Raw genomic sequence first — 20,642 nt, forward strand, 5'->3', positions numbered from 1 at the left:
TATTTGTTAGAAAGCGTTTGAACAAGTGTACCTAATAAAGTGGCCAATGAGTGTATATGGTCCATGTAACATAATTATGTTGAGCCTCTCTAGACCCAATAGCTCCCACCCTGGGTTCTACTGTGAAATTGAGCATTTCAGGACATTTTCTAAATCACATTCTCTGGGCTTCATCATTTTTCACAAGAGATAGATGAAATTTGCTTGATAATGTCAGTACCGCCATCTAGTAAGTAGTAGCTAAAGGCGAATAAATGATATACTGTATGTGCAGTTAAAAAGTCATCTGCCCTGAAGACACTACAACTTTAAATTAAGTGACAGATAAGCACAGAACATATTTACCATTGTATAAGATTGTCAGAGCATACGAAGTGATTAAAAATATAAACTACCCCTCTAGGAACAGTATTCATTTACTCAAATGCTGTGAACACATATAGGACACTGTGCCAGAACTGTAATATTGATGGCTTATCCTAAGGATAGGTGCAGTGTCTGGTGGGGATCGGGCAAACCTGACGATCAGTTGAATGAAGGGGCCGTGGTGCTCCAGTAAGAAAAATGAGATAGCACTGTCCTGCGAGGAACAGTATAGAACACTGTAACTCAATTTGCTGGGACTGTATTATTGACGGACAATCCTTAGGATATCACTTCAATATTTGACCAGAGAGAGTCTTGAATAGGACTGAGGTGCAATGCCCAGCACAACAAAAATGTTATACCTAGCACTGTGCCAGGCAAACAATGAAGAGGGCGCTGTGCTTGCTGGTGTAAGGGTGGCAGAAGTTGGGAACAAACCATTAGCCCTATTGATACATATAGTACACATGAAATGCTGTCAATTTCTACAGTATACAGGAAGCTACATAGAAACTTGGAGTGTATATCACTACACGTTGGTATAGATGGTATATAGCACATTGGCACACAGACTACACATCAAGGGGGTGATTTATCAATACCTGTGCTGAGAAAAATTGGTATGGCATATGAAAAAATAAAGAGGCAAACTGGCTGGTTGCTATGGGCAACTGGTCACCTTTTCTCCATACCAATTTTCATATATCTCTGCCCAAGTCCTTACAGTGCAGATCACACCCCATTGGCACCTAGAGTATATATATATATATATATATATATATATATATATATATATATGTATATACATATATTTATATACACCCCCCCATCAACACTATGCCCCCTGCAAATATTTATTATCTTATTTCTCCACAATTTTAGATGTACATTATTTAGGATAACCTGAGTCCATTTACTACTATCCTTTTTATTGCAGCTCCTGTTGCAGCTTCGCTCCCCCATTGTCCCACGGTATATTTTACCCTTCCTATTGAGGACACGTGAAGGATATACTTGGCTCTGCCTTTCAAACTCAGGGAAGCTGCGGACTGTGAAAAAGCTTGTGGTGGGCCGAATGTGGCCCGTAAGCCGTAGTTTGGAGACCCTTGGCGTTTGGAGTTTGAAGTCCTGTTGGCACATATAGTAGATATAAAGTCTGGTTGGCACAGTACACATGAAACCCCATATACATATATACTGTAGTACACATCATGTTTTGTGGGCATATACAGTCCACATTGTCACGATGCCGGCTGGCAGGTAGTGGACCCTCTGTGCCAGAGAGGGATTGGCGTGGACCGTGCTAGTGGACCGGTTCTAAGCCACTACTGGTTTTCACCAGAGCCCGCCGCAAAGCGGGATGGTCTTGCTGCGGCGGTAGTGACCAGGTCGTATCCACTAGCAACGGCTCACCTCTCTGGCTGCTGAAGATAGGCGCGGTACAAGGGAGTAGGCAGAAGCAAGGTCGGACGTAGCAGAAGGTCGGGGCAGGCAGCAAGGATCGTAGTCAGGGGCAACGGCAGAAGGTCTGGAAACACAGGCAAGGAACACACAAGGAACGCTTTCACTGGCACTAAGGCAACAAGATCCGGCAAGGGAGTGCAAGGGAAGTGAGGTAATATAGGGAAGTGCACAGGTGAAAACCCTAATTGGAACCACTGCGCCAATCAGCGGCGCAGTGGCCCTTTAAATCGCAGAGACCCGGCGCGCGCGCGCCCTAGGGAGCGGGGCCGCGCGCGCCGGGACAGAACAGACGGGGAGCGAGTCAGGTAGGGGAGCCGGGGTGCGCATCGCGAGCGGGCGCTACCCGCATCGCGAATCGCATCCCGGCTGGCAGCGGGATCGCAGCGCCCCGGGTCAGAAGACGTGACCGGAGCGCTGCAGCGGAGGGAGTGAAGCGAGCGCTCCGGGGAGGAGCGGGGACCCGGAGCACTCGGCGTAACAGTACCCCCCCCCTTGGGTCTCCCCCTCTTCTTGGAGCCTGAGAACCTGAGGAGCAGACTTTTGTCAAGGATGTTGTCCTCAGGTTCCCAGGATCTCTCTTCAGGACCACAACCCTCCCAGTCTACTAAAAAAAAATTTTTCCCTCTGACCTTTTTGGCAGCCAAAATTTCCTTGACCGAGAAGACGTCCGAGGAGCCGGAAACAGGAGTGGGAGGAACAGATTTGGGAGAAAAACGGTTGAGGATGAGTGGTTTGAGAAGAGAGACGTGAAAGGCATTAGGGATACGAAGAGAAGGAGGAAGAAGAAGTTTATAAGAGACAGGATTAATTTGACACAAAATTTTGAAAGGACCAAGATAGCGTGGTCCCAACTTGTAGCTAGGGACACGGAAGCGGACATATTTAGCGGAGAGCCATACCTTGTCTCCAGGGGAAAAAACGGGGGGAGCTCTTCTTTTCTTATCCGCGAACCTCTTCATGCGTGAAGAAGCCTGTAAGAGAGAATTTTGGGTCTCTCTCCATATAATGGAAAGGTCACGAGAAATTTCATCCACAGCGGGCAGACCAGAGGGCAAGGGGGTAGGGAGGGGGGGAAGAGGGTGACGGCCGTACACCACGAAAAATGGGGATTTGGAGGAAGATTCAGAGACCCTGAAGTTATACGAGAATTCGGCCCATGGAAGGAGATCTGCCCAGTCATCCTGGCGGGAGGAAACAAAATGTCGCAAATAATCACCCAGGATCTGGTTAATTCTTTCTACTTGTCCATTGGACTGGGGATGATATGCAGAGGAAAAATTTAATTTAATCTTGAGTTGTTTACAGAGAGCCCTCCAGAATTTAGACACGAATTGGACCCCTCTATCCGAGACAATCTGCGTAGGCAACCCGTGAAGACGAAAAATGTGTACAAAAAATTGTTTAGCCAACTGAGGCGCAGAAGGAAGACCAGGAAGAGGGATGAAATGTGCCATTTTGGAGAATCGATCAACGACCACCCAAATAACGGTGTTGCCACGGGAAGGGGGTAAATCAGTAATAAAATCCATACCAATCAGAGACCAAGGCTGTTCGGGGACAGGCAGAGGATGAAGAAAACCAGCGGGCTTCTGGCGAGGAGTCTTATCCCGGGCACAGATAGTGCAGGCTCGCACAAAGTCCCCAACATCCGTCTCCAGAGTCGGCCACCAATAGAAGCGGGAGATGAGTTGCACAGATTTCTTGATGCCCGCATGACCTGCGAGATGGGAGGAGTGACCCCATTTGAGGATTCCGAGGCGTTGGCGTGGAGAAACAAAGGTCTTTCCTGGAGGAGTCTGCCTGATGGAGGCAGGAGAAGTGGAGATCAGGCAGTCAGGTGGAATGATGTGTTGCGGAGGGAGATCAACTTCTGAGGCATCCGAGGAACGAGAGAGAGCATCGGCCCTAATGTTCTTATCGGCAGGACGAAAGTGAATCTCAAAATTAAATCGGGCAAAGAACAGAGACCACCGGGCCTGGCGAGGATTCAGCCGTTGGGCAGACTGGAGGTATGAGAGGTTCTTGTGGTCGGTGTAGATAATAACAGGAAATCTTGATCCCTCCAGCAGATGCCTCCATTCCTCAAGTGCTAATTTAATGGCTAGAAGCTCTCGATCCCCGATGGAGTAGTTCCTCTCCGCTGGAGAGAAGGTCCTAGAGAAAAAACCACAAGTGACAGCATGCCCGGAAGAATTTTTTTGTAGAAGAACAGCTCCAGCTCCCACTGAGGAGGCATCAACCTCCAATAGGAAGGGTTTGGAAGGGTCAGGTCTGGAGAGCACGGGAGCCGAAGAAAAGGCAGACTTGAGTCGTTTAAAGGAGTCTTCTGCTTGAGGAGGCCAGGACTTGGGATCAGCATTTTTTTTGGTTAAAGCCACGATAGGAGCCACAATGGTAGAAAAATGTGGAATAAATTGCCTGTAATAATTGGCGAACCCCAAAAAGCGTTGGATAGCACGGAGTCCGGAGGGGCGTGGCCAATCTAAGACGGCAGAGAGTTTGTCTGGATCCATCTGTAGTCCCTGGCCAGAGACCAAATATCCTAGAAAAGGAAGAGATTGGCATTCAAACAGACATTTCTCAATTTTGGCATAGAGTTGGTTGTCACGAAGTCTCTGAAGAACCATACGGACATGCTGGCGGTGTTCTTCTAGATTGGCAGAAAAAATTAGGATATCGTCCAGATATACAACAACACAGGAGTATAACAGATCACGAAAAATTTCATTGACAAAGTCTTGGAAGACGGCAGGGGCATTGCACAGTCCAAAGGGCATGACCAGATACTCAAAGTGTCCATCTCTGGTGTTAAATGCCGTTTTCCACTCGTCCCCCTCTCTGATGCGGATGAGGTTATAGGCGCCTCTTAAGTCCAATTTAGTGAAGATGTGGGCACCTTGGAGGCGATCAAAGAGTTCAGAGATGAGGGGTAAGGGGTAGCGGTTCTTAACCGTGATTTTATTAAGACCGCGGTAGTCAATGCAAGGACGTAGGGAGCCATCTTTTTTGGACACAAAGAAAAATCCGGCTCCGGCAGGAGAGGAGGATTTACGGATAAAGCCCTTTTTTAGATTCTCCTGGACGTATTCGGACATGGCAAGAGTCTCTGGGGCAGAGAGAGGATAAATTCTGCCCCGGGGTGGAGTAGTACCCGGGAGGAGGTCGATAGGGCAATCATAAGGCCTGTGAGGAGGTAGAGTCTCAGCTTGTTTTTTGCAGAAAACATCCGCGAAGTCCATATAGGCCTTAGGGAGACCGGTTACTGGAGGAACCACAGAGTTACGGCAAGGGTTACTGGGAACCGGTTTTAGACAGTTCTTGGAACAAGAGGACCCCCAACTCTTGATCTCCCCAGTGGACCAATCCAGGGTTGGGGAATGAAGTTGAAGCCAGGGAAGTCCAAGGAGAATCTCCGAGGTGCAATTGGGGAGGACCAAAAGTTCAATCCTCTCATGATGAGATCCGATGCTCATAAGAAGGGGCTCCGTGCGGAAACGTATGGTACAGTCCAATCTTTCATTATTTACACAATTGATGTAGAGGGGTCTGGCGAGACTGGTCACCGGGATGTTGAACCTGTTGACGAGAGAGGCCAAAATAAAATTTCCTGCAGATCCAGAGTCCAAGAAGGCCACTGTAGAGAAGGAGAAGGCAGAGGCAGACATCCGCACTGGCACAGTAAGACGTGGAGAAGCAGAGTAGACATCAAGGACTGTCTCACCTTTGTGCGGAGTCAGCGTACGTCTTTCCAGGCGGGGAGGACGGATAGGACAATCCCTCAGGAAGTGTTCGGTACTAGCACAGTACAGGCAGAGGTTCTCCATACGGCGTCGTGTCCTCTCTTGAGGTGTCAGGCGAGACCGGTCGACCTGCATAGCCTCCACGGCGGGAGGCACAGGAACAGATTGCAGGGGACCAGAGGAGAGAGGAGCCGAGGAGACGAAACGCCTCGTGCGAACAGAGTCCATATCTTGGCGGAGTTCCTGACGCCTTTCAGAAAAACGCATGTCAATGCGAGTGGCTAGGTGAATAAGTTCATGTAGATTAGCAGGAATTTCTCGTGCGGCCAGAACATCTTTAATGTTGCTGGATAGGCCTTTTTTGAAGGTCGCGCAGAGGGCCTCATTATTCCAGGACAATTCTGAAGCAAGTGTACGGAATTGTACGGCATACTCGCCAACGGAAGAATTACCCTGGACCAGGTTCAACAGGGCAGTCTCAGCAGAAGAGGCTCGGGCAGGTTCCTCAAAGACACTTCGGATTTCCGAGAAGAAGGAGTGTACAGAGGCAGTGACGGGGTCATTGCGGTCCCAGAGCGGTGTGGCCCATGACAGGGCTTTTCCGGACAGAAGACTGACTACGAAAGCCACCTTAGACCTTTCAGTGGGAAACAGGTCCGACATCATCTCCAGATGCAGGGAACATTGGGAAAGAAAGCCACGGCAAAACTTAGAGTCCCCATCAAATTTATCCGGCAAGGATAAGCGTATCCCAGGAGCGGCCACTCGCTGCGGAGGAGGTGCAGGAGCTGGCGGAGGAGATGACTGCTGAAGCTGTGGTAGCAACTGTTGTAGCATAACGGTCAGTTGAGACAGCTGTTGGCCTTGTTGCGCTATCTGTTGTGACTGCTGGGCGACCACCGTGGTGAGGTCAGCGACAACTGGCAGAGGAACTTCAGCGGGATCCATGGCCGGATCTACTGTCACGATGCCGGCTGGCAGGTAGTGGACCCTCTGTGCCAGAGAGGGATTGGCGTGGACCGTGCTAGTGGACCGGTTCTAAGCCACTACTGGTTTTCACCAGAGCCCGCCGCAAAGCGGGATGGTCTTGCTGCGGCGGTAGTGACCAGGTCGTATCCACTAGCAACGGCTCACCTCTCTGGCTGCTGAAGATAGGCGCGGTACAAGGGAGTAGGCAGAAGCAAGGTCGGACGTAGCAGAAGGTCGGGGCAGGCAGCAAGGATCGTAGTCAGGGGCAACGGCAGAAGGTCTGGAAACACAGGCAAGGAACACACAAGGAACGCTTTCACTGGCACTAAGGCAACAAGATCCGGCAAGGGAGTGCAAGGGAAGTGAGGTAATATAGGGAAGTGCACAGGTGAAAACCCTAATTGGAACCACTGCGCCAATCAGCGGCGCAGTGGCCCTTTAAATCGCAGAGACCCGGCGCGCGCGCGCCCTAGGGAGCGGGGCCGCGCGCGCCGGGACAGAACAGACGGGGAGCGAGTCAGGTAGGGGAGCCGGGGTGCGCATCGCGAGCGGGCGCTACCCGCATCGCGAATCGCATCCCGGCTGGCAGCGGGATCGCAGCGCCCCGGGTCAGAAGACGTGACCGGAGCGCTGCAGCGGAGGGAGTGAAGCGAGCGCTCCGGGGAGGAGCGGGGACCCGGAGCGCTCGGCGTAACACACATAAAGTCCTATTGTCACATGCAGAGTACTCACTTGTTCCTTTTTATTTTGGCGCTGTGTTCAAATTCATTACCATCTTCTTGGACAAGTCCATCTTTTTTGCCAGCTGGTAAAGACAAGGAGAAAAAGATTGCTTTAAAACCAGAGTCATTTGAATGTGTAAATACCCCAAACACTCCTATAATGACAATTTTATGTTCAATCTCGGAAACCAAATGTCTCCATCTCAAAATAATGGACTAATTCCCAATCTCTGAGCTGAACACAAAATACCTAATGAACTAATATTAGGCTTTTAGGGCTACAATGCCGTTGTTCATTATGAGATGTTGGAGAAGATCCATGTGCTCAAATTCATTTAGACTTCTGGCAAAGTCTTTGCTTTTCCATCAGGTCGCTGGCCAGACTGAAAAGGCCTTAATATTGGTAAGTGCTAGTTTTATTTTATTTCATTAATACAGAGGGAAATGCCCTATTAGGTTATATGGATGCCATACAGAGGTTTTTCCTCTTGTGATTCCCTTCTTTAAAGGGATACTCAGCCCCTAGCATCTTATCCCCTATCCAAAAGATAGGGGATAATATGTCAGATTGCGGGGGTCCCGCCGCTGCAGCGTCCCGCTATAATTTCTGCACAGAGAAAACTTGTTCTGTCCGTAAAGACCGGCAATACAGGGGCCGGAGCATTGTGACGTTACGGCCCGCCCCCTTAATGCAAGTCTATGGGAGGGGGCGTGAAAGCCGCCACGCCCCCTCCCATAGACTTATATTGAGGGGGCGGGCCATGATGTCACGAGAGGGCGGAGCAGTGACGCCACGATGCTCCGGCCTCTGTATCGCCGGTCATTACGCACAGAGCGAGTTTTCTCTGTGCAGAAATGATAGCGGGGAGCTGCAGTGGATAGGGGATAAGATGCTAGGTGCGGAGAACCCCTTTAAGCCATGTTCATGCTATAGGATCCTTGACCCATATATGTTCTTTTTAATACTTCTTCCACTATAGTAGCTGTATGGCTACCTGCAAATCTCCAGGCCAAAACAATGACAAATATGTAATGGATTCTGTCATATTTATAAGCAGTGACACCTCTTTGAGAAGACCACCCAAGCATGCAAGTGGTCTACTATGAGAGTGGTCTTCTCAAAGAAAATGGTTGCTAAGCAGAACATACTGTGGAATTAAAATTCATCACAGGAAATCTGGTCCGTATAAGCAGGTGGTCTTCCCATAGAGGTGGTCTTTTGGAGAGATTTCACTGTATAATACCACTGAACAGTGTCTGCATGAGCTGTGTTTGTTCAGGACACCTTTTTTCGTGAATTTTCATTCCGATTGATTGATTAATAAGTGTGTCTATTTTTGGTGAAAAAGCTGTTGCCTGTGTGTCTTTGTGCAGAGACAAAATACAGGAAGTGTGAGCAGACAAGCTGGGCTCTGTGCATTGAGGACATGCAGGGCTCTGTGCATTGAGGACAAGCAGGGCTCTGTACACTGAGGACAAGCAGGGCTCTGTACACTGAGGTCAAGCAGGGCTCTGTACACTGAGGACAAGCAGGGCTCTGTACACTGAGGACAAGCAGGGCTCTGTACACTGAGGACAAGCAGGGCTCTGTACACTGAGGACAAGCAGGGCTCTGTACACTGAGGACAAGCAGGGCTCTGTACACTGAGGACAAGCAGGGCTCTGTACACTGAGGACAAGCAGGGCTCTGTACACTGAGGACAAGCAGGGCTCTGTGCACTGAGGACAAGCAGGGCTATGGACACTGAAGACAAGTGGGGTTCTGTACAGTGAGGACAAGCGGGGCTCTGTACAGTGAGGACAAGCAGGGCTCTGTACAGTGAGGACAAGCAGGGCTCTCTGCACTAAGGACAAGCGGGGCTGTGTACACTGAGGACAAGCAGGACACTGCACACTGAGGACAAGCAGGGCTATGTACACTGAGGACAAGCAGGGCTCTGTACAGTGAGGACAAGCAAGACTCTGTACAGTTAGGACAAGCAGGGCTCTGTACAGTGAGGACAAGCAGGGCTCTGTGCACTAAGGACAAGCAGGGCTGTGTACACTGAGGACAAGCAGGGCTCTGTTGTGCACTGAGGCTCTGTTATATACCCTCATCTCACACCACAGGCAGATTTTCTTTTCAACCAATGTGTGTATATAATTATGTAAAGGACAGGTACACTTTAAATGTCCTCCCATCAGGCAGGGTTAACCAAGTAAATGGAAAGCAAGCACCAATTCAGAAATGTACTTTCTCATTCAGAATTCAGGGTGAAAACCGTTACTTTCATCAGTCACACAATAAAAAGAATGAGATTGTATAGTCATCATGTATATTAAGTGAAATAGAATGAAATAATCACAGCACTTAGTTACTTGCGGGAGATTCCAATTTGCGTTTATGTGGTGGGTCCTCGATTATTCGATTTATATCCACTCGATTCTTCAGGTCTATTGGTTTGTCCCAAACTGATAGTTGAATTGTAGGGTTGAAGAAAAACACTTTGTCATCTCCAGTCCATACTACACACCTAGAATTCAAAAATGATCATCAAACTACACATAAATGAATAATAGCCAAAAGGAATAAAACAAAGTACAAAACAAAAAAGCAAAAGCAAAAAAAAATAAATAAAAAAATAATCTACTAAATAATACACTAACTACAATTTACAATACTGAATGGATACAATGCTGTCCAATCACTGTCTAGGAGTCATGGGATCCAGAGTACTGCTTTCCTCTCTTGCAGGACAGGAAGCTGGTTTAAAGAAGTTTTATAGACACTAGGGGTCTCCATACCATCCAGAACATAATCCTGTCTGGCTGCAGCATCATCTTTGTCCCAGCTGAATTACAGGCAGGGACAAAGTCTGAGTGCAGTAAGTGAGGGCGGGACTTGCACTCCTCTGGCCTCAGTCCTTTCCTATCAGTCTCCTGTCTGAAAACAGAGGGGAAGGGGTTACAGAGCAGTCTGCAGTGATTGGATGAAGAGACTCAGACCAGCAGACTCAGTGAGAAAATGCATGCATGGCAGGCTCGGTGTTTGCCTCAGACACGCCCCTTCCAGAGCAGTGGATGTCAAAATGAGCGAACAGCAGAACAGAGAGATTTTTTAGCCAAAAACAGAAGCTAGTAACATAAAAAAAGATATGTAACACATCTGCATGACCTAGTGAGTAACATTAGCATTATTAACAGTAGCATTGTTATTTTTTTCTGCGATATGACAGGTATGCTTTAAAGGGGTTGTCCCACTTTGGCTCTTCTGGAGTTATGTAAACAATGGAGCTCGCTGGTAAAACTCAATTTTTGCTATTTCTATTAAAGTCTATGGGAGTTACATAATGTTTGTAACTTCCCTTCCCCAGCTGATTTCGGCTTTTGAGATCAATGGGAGACTGCTGCAGGTTCGCTGTAGTGTAAACGAGGATTTATGTGGCAGCTGCAACGTAGGACACTACCCTAAGGCTAGGTTTCCACTTGTTTTTTTTCTGGTAGTTTTTGGAAAACTGCCACTGCAGTTTTTGAGCAAAATTCAGAAGTGGATTCATAAGGGAGGAGAAGTGTAAGTCCTTCCTTTATATGTCCTATTCCTTTTGAATAAATTTCTGGCTTTGGCTCAAAAACTGCAGTGGCAGTTTTCCAAAAACTGCCAGAAAAAAAACCAAGTGGAAACCTAGCCTCAGGCCATTCCATTGTTTCCCAACCAGGGTGCCTCCAGCTGTGGCAAAACTACAACTCCTAGCATGCCTGGACAGCCTTTGGCAGCTGGAGGCACACTGGTTGGGAGAAACTGGACCATGTTTATAGTATGACTTAGGTTATTTGCCACATTTGTTTGCAATATCACTTGTCAACACAACTCTACAGCATCAACCATATGTTAATCTTTGAGGAACATCTTGATCACACAGTGTGTCATGAAGCTACATATTTCCATTTTTTCTAAATTTACTTTATAACAAATGCATGCAAAAGAACATTTCAATCTAAAATTAAGAAGATTATAATGCCATCCATCTGGGTGATTAGATATGCTGCCATAGTATGATTGCAAAAACATACCCATGTTACACTTAAAGGGGTTAACCAACATACGGTAACTTTAGTAATTAAGTGTCATACAGTAATGGACATACTTACCAAGGATCTGGGGTTGTGTTAGTGGCCATGTCCTGTGTCCCACATCCCCCATCAAGCTGCTTTTTTTTTTATTTTTATTTTTTTGGGGGGGAGACAACAACTGGCTACTTCCTGTTTTTGTGGCCTCCCTCAGGCTATAATCCCCAGTATACTTTGTTTCAAGTTGGGAGGTGACTTATTTCCCTCCCACACATTGGTTCCCCCACCTATTGCAGCACAGCACAACCTGACACGCTATGGATCTGTGTGATGTGCATGCACATGTGCACTGGTAATGTCATCAGAGGGCCGGCTTCACACACAAGAAACAAAACAGCCAAGCTCCCTTTCAGGACTTGACTTTTGAAGTATTGTCTCGAGCCATGCAGCAATCTGGAATGGTCCAAGACAACACTCATTTTGTAGGCTGCAAAAAATGAATCCAGGGAAAAAGAAAGACAGATATATTTGACACTGGCCACCAAACACAAGTATTAGTAACTAGAGTTGAGCAAACTTTTGAAAAGTTTGCTTTGCCAGACTTTTCACTTCGCCGAACTTTTCGAAAATCGCAAGTTTGGTTCGGCTCGGTTCGACTCGAACCAGTAATAAAATAAGCCCCTAAAATCTTTTAAAACACTGCCTAAAAGCTCTAAACATGTCATAGTGGCTTACTGGTGGAAGTTGTAATGGCCTGCGTACAGCAGGTTGAGAAACCTTGAAAATCAACTTCAATTCTGCCTAAGCCAGGCAGCCCAGACCTGGGTGGAAGTAGCAGGTTTGCCGAAAAGTTAATATCGTTTTGGCTTGCAGCACTGGCTGGCCGCTGGGTGGTTGCAAAAGCTACCGCTATAAATTTGTTGAATTTCACCCCAGCCAGGTGACCTGTGCCACCAACAACTTGGCCAGGTAGGAATTGAGGCATACTATAACAGGGTGACTGGGAGAATACTGTTGTCTGGAGGAGTAGGGTGATGGTGGATTGGTGTTACTTCTAGTAGTCAGTGTACAGCAGACAGTGGTGAGGTAGAGTTATATGTAGCCAGCAAAGAGCAGGCATTGGTGGACTAAGTATAATTCTATTCAGGCTTTGTGATACTTGAGGTGCTGACGTAGATCCTAAATTTGGACCCTGTCTGTGCCTCAGACATGACACTGTGCCTGCTTTCCTGCATTTGGTGACATAACAAGGAATTTCTACATGGCAGTATACTGTAAATAGCTACGTACATCAACACCTGACTGTGTACGTTCTAGAATGTTTTTTCTCAAGCCCTCAGATGCAGCACCATTGTCATCGTCACTTGGACTAGAAGGCCCATTGACATCATCCACTTCTGATCTGTGCCATTGTGGCCTCCTTGTTTCCCCACAGCACATCCACCATGATGATATCTAGAATCCTCACCACAACTACCACCAGTCCCACTAGTGCTATGCTCGGCCACTGCAGCCCCTTCCCCCACCTCAGCAACACACTCCAAAGTCTAACCGTGACCCAACTTCTCCTCATGGCTAGTGCTATCCTTCTGCGCAGCAGTAGGGGGGGGGGGAGCAAAGACAGAAATAAGGAAACAGACCCTCTCAGACAGCTAATTCCTTTACCAGACATATTTTTTTAAGAATCTTTTATTTTTTGGGGTGATTTTTTACCAACCAATTTGTCAACTTTAAGGTCCAAGCTTAGAACTGCGTATAAGACAAGTTTACTAAAACCAACATTTTAATAATACAGTCGCTTTAGAAGCCTAATGTGTTTGGCTATCTTTCTTTCTCTCTCTTTCTAATCTGTATCTCTATCTTTCTGCCCTAACTGCCCTTATGTCTGTTCTCTCCCTCTCTCTGTCTCATCTCTTTAGAAGTTCCAGTGCTTTGGACTCTGTTGGTGACATCAGTGCCCTTTTATCTATGTCCCTGGCTTTATCCTATTGGCCTTTGTTTTATTTTTATTTTATTTATTTATATAGCGCCTACAGATTGTGCTTGATTGACACAGTAAGCAACAAATAACATGATAGACCTGGGTTATCATGTGATTTGCTGCTTTCCCTATGTAATTTCACTGACCCCCTGCCCTCCCTGCTTGTACTGCTCGCTAAAAAAAACATGCTTTCTGTTTTTTTGCGCTATTTACCTGATGTGGTCGAATCCGGGTTTGCTCATCTCTATTAGTAACTAGACCAACTTTGCTGCCTCGGTCTTACAATCAAAGAACCAAAATGCCCAGGATATCCCTTTAATTTCTGCGTGTTCTGAAAAATCCCTTTGACGTTTAAAAACTAGCAATGTGGAAAATTCTGTTTGACTTGACAAAACATCTTGTCATTGCACTGAGTATATCAGATAAATAAGTCACAAAGCATATCTATGTATAGACGTATACGAAATAGGCAGATTACATTCTTCATCCCTTTTAAATCAGAGAACTGCAAATTTGTTCCACCTGCATCCGTGAGGCTTAAACAGCCTACAGACCAGGCACCTGATGGAGCGAATATATGGTTATGTGCCAGCAAGCAGCTGGGCATGTGAGTTGTGTTATTAAACAGAGTAGAAAGCAATTAAGATGCATTGTAAATTATGCAGATTCCAGTTAGCACCAATAATGCCGTTCGGTGAGAGCACATCGGCAGCATTCAATACAATTCAACATATTTACAACATTTTCAGGCTCGATGTGATGGAGATTCTTGTGAGGAAATTATTCCTGGGCCTAAATCTCTGCCAAAAAACTGAATTTTACTTACTTTGGAGCTGTCTGCTAATGTATTAGAGCCAAGCAGAAGCGTCCCTACAAGTTAACAATACCATAACAAGGTGCAATGAGCTTGTGCTGCACTTATTGGATCAAGTGTGATTGAGATTTTTCAATATCTGAGATCACAGGGGAGACTGCATTGTCAATCTTAAGCCTCCATCAAATGCACTTTTAAAAACTTATTTTCCATGAATTTTAAGCATTTTGGAGACTCAGTCTAATGTGGGCTCTTCCTAGGAGACAGCATGTGGGCTGTAGGGAAGAGACAGAGCCTGCTGAGGAGTACACAGCCCGAGCTATGAGTGGCTCAAAGAGTGACATGAATTGTGAGTAAAAGGTTGCATGGGACATATGTTTAACCGGCTGAGGGAAGCTCAGCGGTTGTTAAACAGGACAAGCTGATCTGTTTAGTCAATGACCAGACGGTCTAGGATTTTGTTTTGTTCCTGCTTTTTGTTTATTTCGTTCCCTGCAACCTGTCTAATAAAACTGGCAAGGTGCCAGATTTGCATTAGAAACGTTTGTTTGCTGGTTTATTGAGAAGAAACGCATCCTGTGGCGTAGTCCAGGACGATCCCAGAGCTAATCCCCAAGACGGATCGTCACAAAGCACATGCACATTTCATGCACTTAAATGGTCACTGTAGTTTCAAACAACTTACCTCCTTTGAATAGGCTACGAGATTCTTAACATATATGTAAATCACTTAATAAATCATATTAACGAAAAAAAATTCAGGTTATCCTAGAAAAACAGCTCTAAAGTCAAGGTGTCAGCCTTCTCAGCATTCTGCTGTCTATTGCCTGTTCTCTGAGAAAAACTGTCTCTAGTAACAATCCAACAAAAGACAGTTGCACTCCAATATGGTGAAAACTCGTAAAAAAAAAAACTTTTATTCCATCATGTGCTCAAAATTCAATGATAGCACTGTTATGCTCCTCTCACAAACCTTTCTCAAGTACAGAACCTATAGCAACAGATCAGGACATATAACAAGAAGTGACCATGGAGTTGCATATGTGCTCTGTGTAAGAGAGAGGGACTGCCTGCATAAAATGATTCACACTTTTCTGCAAAGGTAAATCAATGCTTCCCTTTCATCCCTCACCAACCATAATGATCTGGGAAGCTGTTCCTTGTATAACTAGAGGTGTATCTACTGCTGTTTGCCCATGTTTGCCCTCCTTTTAGCTTCTCGGCAGTAGCAACAACAGTAGCAGTTCCGTGCTTAGTGTAACCTTTTCCTAGCTGTGGTCCTGCTGCTAATGTTTCTTTTCTTTCTGCTCACATAGCACCTTGCAAATCCATTGCATCTGAAGCCCCCTTTCCTTTCTCAAAATATCTATAGTAGTGTTCTGCGTAAATAATCTACTAGAGCAGTGCCAGCCTGTTCAGTTCATTTTCTCCAACACTATGTCAGGGCATAGCAGAGAGTATATGCTTTGAGAGGCCAGAGAAGTGACAGAAAGGAAGTCCATGTATATGGACTAATGGCAAACAGCCAAGCTCTGGTCCTTCCACTCTGAAATTGAGACAACTAATAAAGCTGTGCACCAATAACAGCTTTTTTTAATCATCTGGTGGCAGAAAGTTAAACACATTTTTTAAATTACTTCTTTTAAAAAATATTTGTCCTTCCAGTACTTTTTAGCAGCTGTATGCTACAGAGGAAATTATTTTCTTTTTAATTTATTTTTGTCTTGTCCACAGTGCTCTCTGCTGACACCTGATGCCCGTATCAGGAACTGTACAGAGCAGGAGAAAATCCTCATAGCAAACCTATGCTGCTCTGGACAGTTCCTGACAAGGACAGAGGTGTCAGCAGAGAGCACTGAGGATAAGACGAAAAATAAATTCAAAAAGAAAATAATTTCCTCTGTAGTATACAGCTGTTAATAAGTACTGGAAGGATTAAGATTTTTAAATAGAAATAATTTACAAATCTGTTTAACTTTCTGGCACCAGTTCATAAAAAAAAAAAAAAAGAAAGGTTATCACCGGAGTACCCCTTTTAATCACCCGTCACAACTGTGAAGGGTTAATCTATCAAAACCATGCAGCTTTATAAAAATGTTTTGAAATGACAAGAATATTTTAAATGCCATACTAAGAGAATGTTGCAAAAAAAAAAAACACAACAAAAATGCTACCAAAGAAAAAGTATTGTTTGACATGCATTTCATGTTTACTTTCATGTTTAAAAATCAACTCTCTAAAAAAAAAAGGGGCATACAGGTGCATGTGATGTATGCAGGGGGCATACTGAGTGGGACTAGTTAGGTTGGGTTCACATATATACGGCACAGGTGAGCTCAGCATTGATCTCAACGCAACCGATGCCATAACTTATGACAAGTAGAGATGTTGCGAATTGTTCACCGGCGAACAGTTCCCGGCCGGGTGAACATATGTGAAGTTTGATCCGCCCCCTATACTTTAACATTGCAGTAAACTTTGACCCTGTGAGTCAGAGTCAGCAGACACATTACAGCCAATCAGCAGCAGTCCCTCCCTTCCAGACCCTCCTAACCTCTTGCACGGACGCCATTTTACCCTCATTCAGCATGCTGCAGGCTTAGGAATTGGAGGGTCAGAGAAGCTGCTCCTTCTGTATAGGGAAAGCGATAGCTAGGTTGTTGCTAGGTGGTGTATTCAGGGTCCAGGTTACTTCTAAAGCACTAGTGTAACATCTGCTTTTAGGACAGCACCCAAAAAAGCCCTTTTTAGGGCTGAAAGATATCAGTCCGTGTGTCTTGCAACAGCTGGAGGCACCCTGGTTGGGAGGGAACCGCTGGTTAAAAGGGGTACTCCAGAAACAAACTTAAGTACCTTCAAGCAACTAACTACTACAGTATTCAAAGGGCTGAAAGATATCAGTCTGTGAGTCTTGCAACAGCTGGAGGCACCCTGGTTGGGAGGGAACCGCTGGTTAAAAGGGGTACTCCAGAATCAAACTTAAGTTCCTTCAAGCAACTAATTACTACAGTATTCAAAGGGCTGAAAGATATCAGTCTGTGTGTTTTGCAACAGCTGGAGGCACCCTGGTTGGGGACCACTACTTAAAAGGGGAACTCCGCTGGCAAGCTTTTTTTCTTTAAAGCAACTAACTACTACAGTATTCAAAGGGCTGAAATATATCAGTCCGTGTGTTTTGCCACAGCTGGAGGCACCCTGGTTGGGGACCAACCACTGCATAAAAGGGGAACTCCGATGGCAAGCTTTTTTTCTTTAAAGCAACTAACTACTACAGTATTCAAAGGGCTGAAATATATCAGTCCGTGTGTTTTGCAATAGCTGGAGGCACCCTGGTTGGGGACCACTGCTTAAAATGGGAACTCCACTGGCAAGCTTTTTTGCTCATTGTCACACTAGTGCAAATCACATTTGGTGTGACAGTTGTGCAAATAAAAAAAAACCTTTTTTGGCTGTTAAATAAAATCAGTCCTCACTGTCAGTTCACGTCAAAGTTGCCATGTTTTTTTGCCTGCAGGTCAAATTGTGTCACCCTAGTGCAAATCCCATTAGGTGTGACAGTTGTGCAAATAAAAAAAATACCTTTTTTGGCTGTTAAATAAAATCAGTCCTCACTGTCAGTTCACGTCACAGTTGCCATTTTTTTTGCCTGCAGGGCAAATTGTGTCACCCTAGTGCAAATCACATTAGGTGTGACAGTTGTGCAAATTTAACCAAAAAAAATGACAGGCAGAGAAAGGCCACCCCGCAGGGACCGTCGTGGTGCTGGGATTCCCTTTGGTCCTAGAATGGCCAGTGTTCAGAAGCCACGTGCCCTGAACCCCCAAAGTTCTGAGGACTTAGTTGACTGGCTATCACAAGACATCCAATCTACTACAGCTTCCGCTCGGAACCTTGACGCACCGTCCTCCTCCTCTAGCTTAGCTTCGGGCACCTCTCATGCTACCACTTGCCAGCCTGCCGCCACCACCAACACTAGCACCGTAGCAGCTTTACTTGATCCGTCAGAGGAGTTATTTACACATCAGTTTGAAGACAAGAGTGATGCGCAACCATTATTGCCAGAGGATGTAGTTAACAGGGATATGTCTCAGTCAGGCAGCATTACACACATGACCGTACGGTGTGATGATGATGTTGTACCCGTTGCTGCTTCCTCTCTTGAGGTGTCAGATAGCGGTGAAGGTGTTGATGATGACGATGTGTCCGTGGATGCCACGTGGGTGCCCGGTAGAAGAGAAGAAGAGGGTGAAAGTTCAGATTGGGAGACAGAGAGGAGGAGGAGATGAGTTGGAAGCAAGGGGAGGTCGTCGCAAGGAGCTAGTGGCACAGTCAGGCAACATGCATCGGCACCCGGGGTCAGCCATACGGGACACCAATCAACGCATGATGTTGCCACCACCAGAATGCCGTCATTGCAGAGCTCAGCAGTGTGGCATTTTTTTGTGTGTCTGCCTCTGACAACAGCGAGGCCATTTGCCAGAAGAAACTGAGTCGTGGGAAGTCCAACGGCCACCTACGCACAACTGCTTTGTGAAGGCACATGATGTCACATCACAAATGCCTATGGGATCAATACGTCAGTACAAGCAGCACACAAAGTCAAAGCTGCCATTCTCCTCCTGGTCCAGCCTCTTCAGCCAGGTCAACCACTGCTGCCCTCCTTGCCCCCTCTCAACCATCGGCCTCTACGTCTCTCGCCTTGAGCAGTTCCTGCTCATCTGCCCACAGTCAGGTGTCTGTCAAGGAGATGTTTGAGCAAAAGAAGACAATGTCTCAAAGTCACCCCCTAGCCTGCGTCTGACAGCTGGCTTGTCGGAACTGCCAGCCCACCAGCTTTTACCATACAAGCTGGAGGAGTCTGAGGCCTTTAAAAAATTTGTAGCCATTGGGACACTGTAGTGGAATTTTTTGCACAAAAGGCAATCCCCAACCTTTACTCCATTGTGCAAAAGAAATTATGGCATGTCTGGCACACAGTGTAGGGGCAAGGGTCCATCTGACCATTGATACCTGGTCTGCAAAGCATGGTCAGGGCAGGTATATCACCTACACTGCACATTGGGTAAACCTGGTGACGGCTGCCAAGCATGGAATGCGTGGCTCTGCAGAGGAGTTGGTGACACCACCACGACTTGCAGGCAGGCCTGCTGCCACCTCCTCTACTCCTCCTACTCCATTCTCTTCCATAACATCCTCGGCTGAGTCCTCTTCCACTGCTGCGTCTTGCTCCACATCACCGGCACCCCCCCAGCTCCCCAGGTGCTATTCCACATCCCGAATACGGCAGTGTCACCCCATCTTGGGGTTCACTTGCCTCAAAGCGGAGAGTCACACCGCACCAGCGCTCCTGTCGGCCCTGAATGCACAGGTGGACCAGTGGCTGACTCCGCATCAACTGGAGATCGGTAAGGTGGTTTGTGACAATGGAACAAATTTGTTTGCGGCATTGAGGTTGGGCAAGTTGACACATGTGCCGTGCATGGCACATGTGTGTAATCTGATTGTTCAACGCTTTGTGCTCAAGTACCCAGGCTTACAGGATGTCCTGAACCAGTCCAGGAAGGTGTGTGGCCATTTCAGGCGTTCCTACACGGCCATGGCGCACTTGTCAGATATCCAGCGGCGAAACAACATGCCAGTGAGGCACTTGATTTGCGACAGCCCGACACGTTGGAATTAAACACTCCTAATGTTCAACCGCTTGCTCCAACAAGAAAAAGCCATCAACGAATATTTGTATGATCGGGGTACTAGGACATCATCTGCGCAGCTGGGAATTATTTGCCACGTTACTGGAGGCTCATGCGTCCCTTTGAGGAGGTGACAAACCTGGTCAGTCGCACTGAAGGCACCATCAGCGACATCATACCGTTTGTTTTCTTCCTGGAGCGTGCCCTGCGAAGAGTACTGGATCAGGCAGTAGATGCGCGTGAAGAGGAAGAGTTGTGGACACAATCACCACCAGAAACAGCCTTTTCAGCATCGCTTGCTGGACCTGCGGCAACGCTGGAAGAGGATTGTGAGGAAGAGGAGTCAGAAGAAAAATGGGGCTTTGAAGAGGAGGAGGAAGACCAACCACAACAGGTATCCCAGGGTGCTCCTTGTCACCTATATGGTTCCCGTGGTGTTGTACGTGGCTGGAGGAAGAAGATTATACTTTCCCTGACATCACTGAGGACGAGGAACAGGACATGAGTAGCTCGGCATCCGTCCTTGTGCAAATGGGGTCTTTCATGCTTTCGTGCCTGTTGAGGGACCATCGTATAAAAAGGATGAAGGAGAACGACCTGTACAGGGTGTCCACGCTACTAGACCCCCGGTATAAACATAAAGTGCCTGACATGTTACCGCATTACAACAAGGCGTAAAGGATTCAGCTGGTCCAAAATAAATTAAGAAGTATGCTGTACACAGCGTATAAGGGTCATGTCATAGCACAACAGGGATCTAACATGGGAAGAGGTGAAAGTAATCCTCCTCCTCCTCCCACGAACACGCCGGCAAGAACAGGATGCTGTACAGACATGCTGTTGATGGAG

General features: G+C 46.6%; 1 protein-coding gene across 1 annotated transcript in view; it reads right to left on the reverse strand.

The window, feature by feature from the left end:
• The window catches only part of TCERG1L (transcription elongation regulator 1 like), a 340,750-nt gene that overhangs the window by 58,939 nt on the left and 261,169 nt on the right, over positions 1-20,642 (reverse strand). Inside the window, exons 8-9 of the mRNA XM_056529021.1 lie at positions 9,620-9,774; positions 7,272-7,344 (exon numbers count right to left, since the gene is read on the reverse strand). Of these exons, the coding sequence (XP_056384996.1) occupies positions 7,272-7,344; positions 9,620-9,774 (228 nt within the window). The remainder of the gene's footprint in view (positions 1-7,271; positions 7,345-9,619; positions 9,775-20,642) is intronic.

Source organism: Hyla sarda, chromosome 7 (assembly GCF_029499605.1).
Source record: "Hyla sarda isolate aHylSar1 chromosome 7, aHylSar1.hap1, whole genome shotgun sequence".
NCBI classification, from domain to species: Eukaryota; Metazoa; Chordata; class Amphibia; order Anura; family Hylidae; genus Hyla; species Hyla sarda.